The following is an 11,115-nucleotide window of genomic DNA, read 5'->3' on the forward strand; positions in this document are numbered from 1 at the left end:
GGTCATAACTCTGAAACGCTTCAACGGATCCTGGTGATTCTGACACTGTTTTCTCGTGACATATTGTACTTCATGATAGTGGTAAAACTTCTTCGATATGACTTGCATTTATTTGTGAAAAAAACAAAAATTTGTCGGAAATTATGAAAATTTTGCAATTTTCAAACTCTTAGTTTTTTTTTAAAATTTTTTTTTTTCCACGAAAATGATATTTTATCCCCTATGTTTTTATTTTCCCAAGGGTAACAGGACAAATTGGACCCCAAAAGTTGTTGTCCAACTTGTCCTGAGAACGCTGATACCCCATATGTTGGGGGGAACCACTGTTTGGGTGCACGGCAGAGCTCGGAAGGGAAGGAGCGCCATTTGAAATGCAGACTTAGATGGATTGGTCTGCAGGTGTCATGTTGCATTTGCAGAGCCCCTGATGTACCTAAACAGTAGAAACCCCCCACAAGTGACCCCATATTGGAAACTAGACCCCCCAAGGAACTTATCTAGATGTGTTGTGAGAGCTTTGAACCAACAAGTGTTTCACTACAGTTTATAACGCAGAGCCGTGAAAATAAAAAATATTTTTTTTTCCACGAAAATTATATTTTATCCCCTATGTTTTTATTTTCCCAAGGGTAACAGGACAAATTGGACCCCAAAAGTTGTTGTCCAACTTGTCCTGAGAACGCTGATACCCCATATGTTGGGGGGAACCACTGTTTGGGTGCACGGCAGAGCTCGGAAGGGAAGGAGCGCCATTTGAAATGCAGACTTAGATGGATTGGTCTGCAGGCGTCATGTTGCATTTGCAGAGCCCCTGATGTACCTAAACAGTAGAAACCCCCCACAAGTGACCCCATATTGGAAACTAGACCCCCAAAGGAACTTATCTAGATGTGTTGTGAGAGCTTTGAACCAACAAGTGTTTCACTACAGTTTATAACGCAGAGCCGTGAAAATAAAAAATATTTTTTTTTCCACGAAAATGATATTTTATCCCCTATGTTTTTATTTTCCCAAGGGTAACAGGACAAATTGGACCCCAAAAGTTGTTGTCCAACTTGTCCTGAGAACGCTGATACCCCATATGTTGGGGGGAACCACTGTTTGGGCACACAGGAGAACTCGGAAGGGAAGGAGCACTGTTTTACTTTTTCAAAGCAGAATTGGCTGGAATTGAGATCGGACGCCCCCTGATGTGCCTAAACAGTGGAAACCCCCAATTATAACTGAAACCCTAACCCCAACCCTAACCCTAGCCCTAATCCTAACCCTAGCCCTAGCCCTAACCCTAGCCCTAATCCTAACCCTAGCCCTAGCCCTAACCCTAGCCCTAACGGGAAAATGGAAATAAATACATTTTTTTACATTTTATTATTTTTCCCTAACTAAGGGGGTGATGAAGGGGGGTTTGATTTACTTTTATAGCGTTTTTTTGGCGGATTTTTATGATTGGCAGCTGTCACACACTAAAAGACGCTTTTTATTGCAAAAAATAGTTTTTGCATCACCACATTTTGAGAGCTATAATTTATCCATATTTTGGCCCACAGAGTCATATGAGGTCTTGTTTTTTGCGGGACGAGTTGACGTTTTTATTGGTAACATTTTCGGGCAGATGACATTTTTTGATCGCTTTTTATTCCGATTTTTGGGAGGCGGAATGAACAAAAACCAGCAATTCCTGAATTTCTTTTAGGGGGGGCGTTTATACCGTTCCACGTGTGGTAAAAGTAAAAGTGTATAAAGCAGTTTTATTCTTCGGGTCAGTACGATTACAGCGATACCTCATTTATGTAATTTTTTTTATGTTTTGGCGCTTTTACACAATAAAAACTATTTTATATAAAAAAATAATTGTTTTTGCATCGCATTATTCTGAGAGCTATAACTTTTTTATTTTTCTGCTGATGATGCTGTGTTGCGGCTTTTTTTTTGCGGGACAAGATGACGTTTTCAGCGGTACCATGGATATTTATATCCGTCGTTTTGATCGCGTGTTATTCCACTTTTTGTTCGCCTGTATGATAATAAAGCGTTGTTTTTTGCCTTGTTTTTTTTTTTTTTTTTTTTGCGGTGTTCATTGAAGGGGTTAACTAGTGGGATAGTTTTATAGAGCGGGTCGTTACGGACGCGGCGATACCAAATATGTGTACATTTATTGTTTTTTTTTTTTTTTACATAAATAAATGGATTTATTGGGAAATGTTTTTGTTTTTTTATTTGGGGATTTTTTTTTATTTTTTTTTACACATTCTATTTTTTTTTTTTTTTACTTTCTAACATTGTCCCAGGGTGGGACATCTCTGTATTAGATCAGATCGTTGATCTGACACTGTGCATAGCACACTGTCAGATCAACGATCTGACAGGCAGCTTAGCTGGCTCTCCAGCGCCTGCTCTCAGCAGGCGCCGGCTAGCCAGGTCACTTCATGACCCGGAAGGAGTCCGGCGGCCATCTTGGATCCGGGGACTCCTTCCGGGTCACCGGAGCAACGCGATCTCATTGCGTTGCTCCGGTGGGAGAGCGCAGGGAGCCCCCGTCCCTGCGCGATCCCCATCTATGCCGCTGTCACTACTGACAGCGGCATCAGAGGGGTTAAATGCCCGCGATCGGTGATAGCGCCGATCGTGGGCATTGCTGCGGGGTGTCAGCTGTCGTATACAGCTGACACCCGCACCCGATCACCGCGGCGCTCAGCGCGAGACCGCGGTGATCGGTGCGCCGTACTAGTACTGCTGCTGGCACTAATGCAGTGCCGGCAGCGCAGTACTAGTACGGCGCATGTCGCGAAGGGGTTAAAGGTAATAAATAAAAAATGCTGCAGGTCATGGATGACAAGGTGTCAAGAGTAGAGATGAGCGGTGTTCGAGTCGAACTGTTCGCCAATCTCAAATTCGAGCTGTGTTTGGGTGGTGTTCGAGTCGTTAGATTGGTGTAATCTAGCTCAGCCAATCCTTTTGGGCTAGTAGCATTGTCTGGTAGTCATCTGAGTAGCCCGCCTGTGAAGCTAGCTACACCGCCTGTGTAACTCAATTTTCACTGCATCTAATCCAGTTGATATTTTAGGGCATAGGAGCAGAGTAGCCTGCCTGTGAAACAAACTACACCGGCTGTGTATCTAAATTTTCACTGCATCTAATCCAGTTGATAGTTTAGGGCCTAGGAGCAGTGTCTGCACGTCAGCAGAGTAGCCCAGCCACCCACCACCTGTTTACCTAACTACTATTTTGTAACGGCATCTAGCCCAGGAAATCCTTTTGGGCCTAGTAGAATTTGGTGCTACTCAGCAGTGTACGTCACCCATGAAGCAAGCTACACCGCCTGTTTACCTAAGTACTATTTTTTAACGGCATCTGGCCCAGGAAATCCTTTTGGGCCTAGTAGCAATTTCTGCAACTCAGCAGCGTACCCCACCCATGAAGCAAGCTACACCGCCTGTTTACCTACGTACTATTTTTTAACGCATTAGGCCCAGGAAATCCTTTTGGGCCTAGTAGCAATTTCTGCTACTCAGCAGCGTACCCCACCCATGAAGCAAGCTACACCGCCTGTTTACCTAATTACTATTTTTAATGGCATTTAGCACAGGAAATCCTTTTGGGCCTAGTATAATTTGGTGCAACTCAGCAGCGTACCCCACCCATGAAGCAAGCTACACCACCTGTTTACCTAAGTACTATTTTTAATGGCATCTAGCCCAGGAAATCCTTTTGGGCCTAGTAGAATTTGGTGCTACTCAGCAGTGTACTTCACCCATGAAGCAAGCTACACCGCCTGTTTACCTAACTACTATTTTTTAACGGCATCTGGCCCAGGAAATCCTTTTGGGCCTAGTAGCAATTTCTGCTACTCAGCAGAGTACCCCACCCATGAAGCAAGCTACACCGTCTTCTTCCTTTCTCAATCTAACCACTCGGCTCTGTGGTGTCCACTCTCCCTCCAGCTCTCTCCTTCTCACAGGTGGACTACCGCGTGTTTTCACACTGTGGCAAATCTTTTGGGCCCAGGCATAAGAAGTCGTCAAGGTAATGGATAATATGTGCCGCCTTACAAACGTCCATGATGACACGGCCCAGGCATAAGATGTCGTCAAGGTAATGGATAATATGTGCCGCCTTACAAACGTCCATGATGACACATTCGAGGAAGCAACTAAACGCCTCAAATAGTGAGCAGGATATGGAGCACCCCATGGGCAAACAGCGATCTATGTAATATGCTCCTTCACAGAAGCAGCCCAATGGGAGGACACTATTTGGAGGCACAGGTAGTAACCGGAACGCCACCTCAATGTCTGTTTTGGCCATTAGGGTGCCCCTTACCAACTTCCTGACCCGCCTGATTGCCTCGTCAAAGGAGGTACAGTACATAGTACTGTACTTGGTTCCGCGTCGATGTTATCGTTTACTGACCTGCCCCTTGGATATTACAAAAGGTGGATTAGTCTGAATGTATTGGGTTCATTTTTTGGCACAACTCCCAACGGGGGTACCACTACGTCTTCTAAGGAAAGTGTTCTGAATAAACCCGCCGCCATTCCACCTAAGATATTTATTTTTTTATTTTTTTTGCCAAGACGTCTGGGTGTTGGTAGAGTGATTTTAGATTTTTACTTCAGCCTTTCTTGATTTTAGAAGGGCATGACATGCCTATATCTGTGTCTCCTCCTCCACCTCTTTTCTTTTCACTTGACTATATGTAGTTGTGAATTTCCATGTTTGTTGTGTCTTCTGAGCAGTTTGTCAGCATTTGAACACCTTTTAAGGTGTTTTCTATGTGTTTTCCATGTGTTTGTATGTGTTTGTGTTTGCCTGCCATTGGTTTCAATGGGGTTTGACGGTGTTCGTCGAACGTTCGACGAACAGTGCGGCGAACACCTCCCTGTTTGACGAACCGAACTCGAACACTAGGGAGGTGGCTCAACACTAGTCAAGAGTTGTGTATTTGCAAATTGTACATGAACAACTCCCATAGCTTAGAAAAATAATTTACATCAGGTCTGCAGCGTTCCATGTAACATTGTAAGTCTAACAATGGGAAAACCTTTCCTTCACCTAATGACATTCGGCAGTATAGTGCAGTAATTATTTTTAGGGAGTGGATTATGCAAGTAATCTGTTGAAATTTGTCATGTAAGCTGACTCATTGTGTCTGTCAATATGTAAAGGTGCCATACACGTTAGTATGTTTCATCTGAAGGTTAAGTGTCTGTCCCAACTCTCCCATACACATGAACACTTAGGGTACCGTCACACTTAAACGACGCTGCAGCGATACGACAACGATGTCGATCTCTGCAGCATCGCTGTTTGGTCGCTGGAGAGCTGTCACACAGACAGCTCTCCAGCGACCAACGATCCCGAAGTCCCCGGTAACCAGGGTAAACATCGGGTTACTAAGCGCAGGGCCGCGCTTAGTAACTCGATGTTTACCCTGGTTACCAGCGTAAACGTAAAAAAAAACAAACACTACATACTTACATTCCTGTCGCGTCCCTCGGCGCTATGCTTCTCTGCACTGACAGTGAGCGCCGGACAGCCGGAAAGCAGAGCGGTGACGTCACCGCTGTACTTTACGGCTGGCCGGCGCTCACCAGTCAGTGCGGTAAGCTGAAGGCGAGGGACATGACCAGACACCGGAAATGTAAGTATGTAGTGTTTTTTTTTACATTTACATTGGTAACCAGGGTAAATATCGGGTTACTAAGCGCGGCCCTGCGCTTAGTAACCCAATGTTTACCCTGGTTACCAGTGAAGACATCGCTGAATCGGCGTCACACACGCCGATTCAGCGATGTCAGCGGGAGATCCAGCGATGAAATAAAGTTTCAAACGATCTGCTACGACGTACGATTCTCAGCGGGGTCCCTGATCGCAGTAGAGGGTCAGACACAGCGAGATCGTAAGGATATCGCTGGAACGTGACGGATCGTGCCGTCCTAGCGACCAAAGTGCCACTGTGTGACAGTACCCTTATATTGGCTGACAATTAAAGGGACACTGTCACCTGAATTTGGAGGGAACAATCTTCAGCCATGGAGGTGGGGTTTTTGGGGTTTTGATCCACCCTTTCCTTACCCGCTGGCTGCATGCTGGCTGCAATATTGGATTGAAGTTCATTCTCTGTCCTCATTAGTACACGCCTGCGCAAGGCAAGATTGCTTGTGCAGGCGTGTACTACGGAGGACAGAGAATGAACTTCAATCCAATATTGCAGCCAGCATGCAGCCAGCGGGTAAGGAAAGGGTGAATCAAAACCCCAAAAACCCCGCCTCCATGGCTGAAGATTGGTCCCTCCAAATTCAGGTGACAGTGTCCCTTTAATGTTTCCAAAAGGGAGATCGGAGTAAGACAGACGCCTCTGGCAACAGCTTATCTCCTGGTCAAACAAGAAGATTGGGTGTTTAAAGGGAACCTGGCATGTCCCAAATACTGCTAACCTTGTAATCTAACAGGTATAGAGTCAATCTTTCAGTAAGTCGGACAGATGGCAGTGGAGCATTAATCATCTGCAGATTAATCCCGTATTTGCAGGTTTACAGCATTTGGGGACATGACAGGTTCTCTTTAAATGTAAAGTTTCTGATCATTCCCTCCCCAACATTATAGCATTTGTTAGGGAAAGCCGGTGGGCTACGCAGACTTGTGGTAGTGCCGTTGGGGAATTGAATACCTGCTGCTAGGTTCCCCAACAACCTTCAGCTGATAAATTGGAACCTTTTTACCATATTATTGTGTTTTTATCAACATTTCAGATATCTTTTATTGTACCAAGATTGTTTCTCAATATCTAGTACCCTCTTTTCTGCAGCCTCACTCTGTCAGCCTGTTCTTTTCTTTTCCAAAATGACCCCTGCAGAAACATGGGGAGCATTATAGAAAGCCTCCTTTCTCTGCCTTTCCATTGGTGTCAGATAGGTAACCATCAATGATGACGGTTCTGAGTCCATCAGAGAAAAGGCAGGGGGTGCATGGTTTAGACTTTCCGCAGTGCTTCTCAAGCCTCTCCATGGCCTTAAAGAAGGAGACAGCAGCTGCAGGATGAAGTGCTACAGATATTGTGACTATACTTGAGAATTGTAAAGTCACATTTGAGGAAAGAAGGTCAAAAGGCAACCAATAGTAATATGAAATTTGCTATCACTATAAATTAAGAAGATATCATGTATCAGTGCAAAATAAGTAAAGTATTTGCAGTTACATACTGAAGTTAATGGGTTTATATTAAATCAATTTATCATAGTTACTTCAGGTGCACATACATACAAAAAGAAAATGAGACATGTATCTTACATGAAGCTTGTCTAGAAGAATATATTCATTCACAGCGAAGAGCGTCACTTGAAAGAGAGTCATAAACATCACTTGCACAGGGCTAACCTTTCCCAGGACTCCTCCAAATGCAATACACACAGATCCCACACAGAAGTCGGCATTGATTAAGCTGAAAGAAAACACAAGACAATTTTCAATTTAAACCCCTCTTGATCACATTACTGTTTATTTACCAACTATATATATATATATATATATATATATGTACAGTTGTGCCCAAAACTTTACACACCCCGGCAGAATTTTTGGTTTCTTGGCCTTTTTTCAGAGAATATGAATGATAACACCAAAACTTTTTCTCCACTCATGAATAGTGGTTGGGTGAAGCCATTTATTGTCAAACTACTGTGGTTTTTCTTTTTCAATTATAATGACAACCCAAAACATCCAAATGACCCTGATCAAAAGTTTACATACCCCATTTCTTAATACCGTGTATTGCCCCCTCTAACATCAATGACAGCTTGAAGTCTTTTGTGGATGAGGTTATTTATTTTCTCAGATGGTAAAACTGCCCACTCTTCTTCTCAAAAGCATCCAGTTCCTGTAAATTCCTGGGCTGTCTAGCATGAACTGCACGCTTGAGATCTCCCCAGAGTGGCTCAATGATATTCAGGTCAGGAGACTGATATGGCCACTGCAGAACTTTCACTTTGTTCTGCTCTAGCCAATGACAGATTGACTTGGCCTTGTGTTTTGGATCGTTGTCATGTTGGAATGTCTAAGTACATCCCATGAGCAGCTTTTGGGCTGATGAGAGCAAATTTGCCTCCAGTATTTGCTGATAACGTGCTGCATTCATCTTTCCTTCAACTTTGACGAAGTTTTCTGTGCCTTTGTAGCTCACACATTTCCAAAACATTAGCGATCCACCTCTGTGCATTACAGTAGGAATGGTGTTCCAAAAAGTTCAATTTTTTTTCTCATTACTCCAAATTACCTTGTTCCAAAATTGTTGAGGCTTGTCTCTGTGCTGTTTTGTATATTGTAGATGAGATACTTTGTGGCATTTGGGCAGTAATGGCTTTCTCCTGGTGACTCGACCATGCAGCCCAGTTTTCTTCAAGTGCCTCCCTATTGTGCATCTTGAAACAGCCACACCGCTAGTTTTCAGGGAGTCCTGAATTTCAGCTGATGTTATTTGAGGGTTTTAATTTGCATACCAAACAATTTTCCTGGCCATTTTGGATGACATTTTTGCTGGTCTAAATGACCATGGTTTTATTTTTACAGAGCTCCTGATTTTCCATTTCCACAGTTTGACCGCAGCTGACTGGCATTATCAATTCCTTGGATACCGTCTTGTATCCCTTTCCTGTTTTATACAGTTCAGCTACCTTTTCCCACAGATCTGTTGACAATGACTCACAATCCAGAAACCTCAGTGGCTGGATAAAAGATGCAAGAGTCTGTCTGGATCCCAGAAACTCACTCAGCTTTTATGCACGCACACTGATTACACGCAAACACAGGGGAGGATGTTACCTTTAGTAGCCATTCTAACCCATTTGTGTCAACTTCTGTGCATGTTATCAGGCCAAAATCACCAGGGTATCTGAACTTTTGATCAGGGTCATTTGGATGTTTTGGGTTGTCATTATGATTTAAAAAGAGAAAACACAGTAGTTTGACAATAAATGGCTTCACCCATCCACTAACCATGAATGGAGAAAAAGTTTTGTTGTTATCATTCATATTCTCTGAAAAAAAAAGGCCAAGAAAGCAAAAATTCTGCTGAGGTATCTAAACTTTTGAGCACAACTGTATATATATTGTACTTACATATATGTTCCATTTAAAAATGAGCATAATAGGGGCCAATTTGGAAACGCTGTTTCAGCTATAGACAAGCTGATCAGCAGTTGTTTATTAGCCTGTGCAATATGCCCACAGAACGATAGTTAATATAATCATATAGAACAGGGGTGGGTAACCTTTTTTCTGCCAAAGGCTATTTGGATATTTATACAATCCTTCGAGGGCCATACAAATCGTGTGCTAACTCCGCCCAGAAGGCTGACACTGGTGTTAGGACAATCTTTCATTGTTTGTGCCTCAGCATTCAGTAGTGAACATTTCTCACAAAGCAAGAAGAAACTAAAGGGCCATCTCAAGCACTGCTGTCCCCGAAAATCTGCCCAAGGTCCTGATAAAAGGCCATCGTGTGCCGTAAGCAGCCCGCAGGCCTGAGGTTCTCCACTACTGGCATAGAGTAACAAATATTAGCAGCACATCACCTGTTATACAAGACCATGTTCTGCCACATCACCTGATCAACAATGAGTGTTGTAATGAATGCTCATTCCTAATTATCAGCTCTGTTCAAAAAGCCTTAAGAATTCTTAGGGCTTCTGCTTGTTGCACTAACATTAAAATTAGTGCTGTATCAGTAGGAGAGTGTCACTAGAGGACTAGTTGTCTTGTGCCTTCTAGTCTTCTTTCTCTGTTTAACCCCGCCTCCACCACTGATTGGCAGCTCTCTGCAGACTGTCCACACAGAAAGCTGCCAATCAGTGGTGGGGGCGGGATTACACAGAGCTCAGCTTTTATAGAATTGGTAGATCTGCAGCAGAGAAAACAGTGATTATATAAAAATGACAGCAAGCAGCCCAGTAAGTGACATATTACTACAGTCAGGGTCTCTACGCTTCTGTTAGGCTGCCCTCAGATTACATAGCCAAAACCTAGTGACACATTCCAAATAAGAATAGTTCTAAATCACTGCTGCTGTTATCCTCTATTATCTTATTTTCTCCTACTGTTGCTCATTTAATGCTATGCTCCACAGACAAAAAACAGATGGCAAAACTGTACATATAATCAGAAAATTACATATAGTTTAAATCAGGTTTTTGTGCTGAAATGTATTTATGTTAGGGTTTGGCAATGTTTTTTTTCATATCTAAAAGTGTGTTAAACAAAATAAGAACTAATGAAATTTTCATCCTGGTCATTGTGGCTAATTTAGACTTATACTTCAAGTTCTTTCAGGAAAACATTTCAGAAGTCTCATCGTCACAGGCAGGCATCCAATGACAGGTCCTCTACACAATGGTGGTAACACGGATCCACTATTCACAGCATGCTTACATTAATATGATAGGGTCTGAATCAGTCTATTGCTGTTAACCCTCATGTGGATTTTCTGAAAGAACAAGAAGTTATTAGTCTAAATTAACCCCACTGTATAGTGTGAAAACTGCAAGATTTCAATTGCAACATTTGACAAACAAAACTGCCAAAATAAAAAAAAATACAATTAACATAAAAACCTGTAAATTTTTGATTATTATTTCGCTAAAACAAGTTACTGTACTTTAGTTTTTGTATATAGATGTGGTAAATGAAAATCACATCGAAACCATTAGCCACACAGTAAAAAAACCTGCACTGGAAGGTTACGGTAATTTGTGATTAAACCGCTTGAGCAATTGGCGCACAGTTCTAGGTTACACTGTACACTACCATTACATACTGTAAGCAGAATACAATGCAGTACATGTACTGTATATCACTAATAAATAATAACTATAATCATTAAAATGTATAAGAAATTATAAATCAATTTTGTTTTATTAATACCTTAAAACTATGATATCCTGAAAACTATTTTGTCAATATGGAAAATAAAGTCCTGCCTAGGTAGGTAACATTACATCTCCAGTATACAAAATAGAATTACTTTACAACTGACATAATAATCATTAAAGTCTCTGAGTCTGCAGGTTAACACTAAACATAAAGCAGATATTTCAAAATGATCCTCCAGGTATGTTGTGTAAT

The 11,115-nt window shown here is 42.3% G+C and overlaps 1 protein-coding gene across 2 annotated transcripts in view; it reads right to left on the reverse strand.

The window, feature by feature from the left end:
- The window catches only part of RHCG (Rh family C glycoprotein), a 236,053-nt gene that overhangs the window by 56,941 nt on the left and 167,997 nt on the right, over positions 1–11,115 (reverse strand). For both annotated transcript variants that reach the window (XM_069766218.1, XM_069766217.1), the window contains exon 3: positions 7,291–7,441. In XM_069766218.1, the coding sequence (XP_069622319.1) occupies positions 7,291–7,441 (151 nt within the window). The remainder of the gene's footprint in view (positions 1–7,290; positions 7,442–11,115) is intronic.

The sequence above is a fragment of the Ranitomeya imitator genome, chromosome 4 (genome assembly GCF_032444005.1).
Source record: "Ranitomeya imitator isolate aRanImi1 chromosome 4, aRanImi1.pri, whole genome shotgun sequence".
In the NCBI taxonomy this organism is placed as follows: Eukaryota; Metazoa; Chordata; class Amphibia; order Anura; family Dendrobatidae; genus Ranitomeya; species Ranitomeya imitator.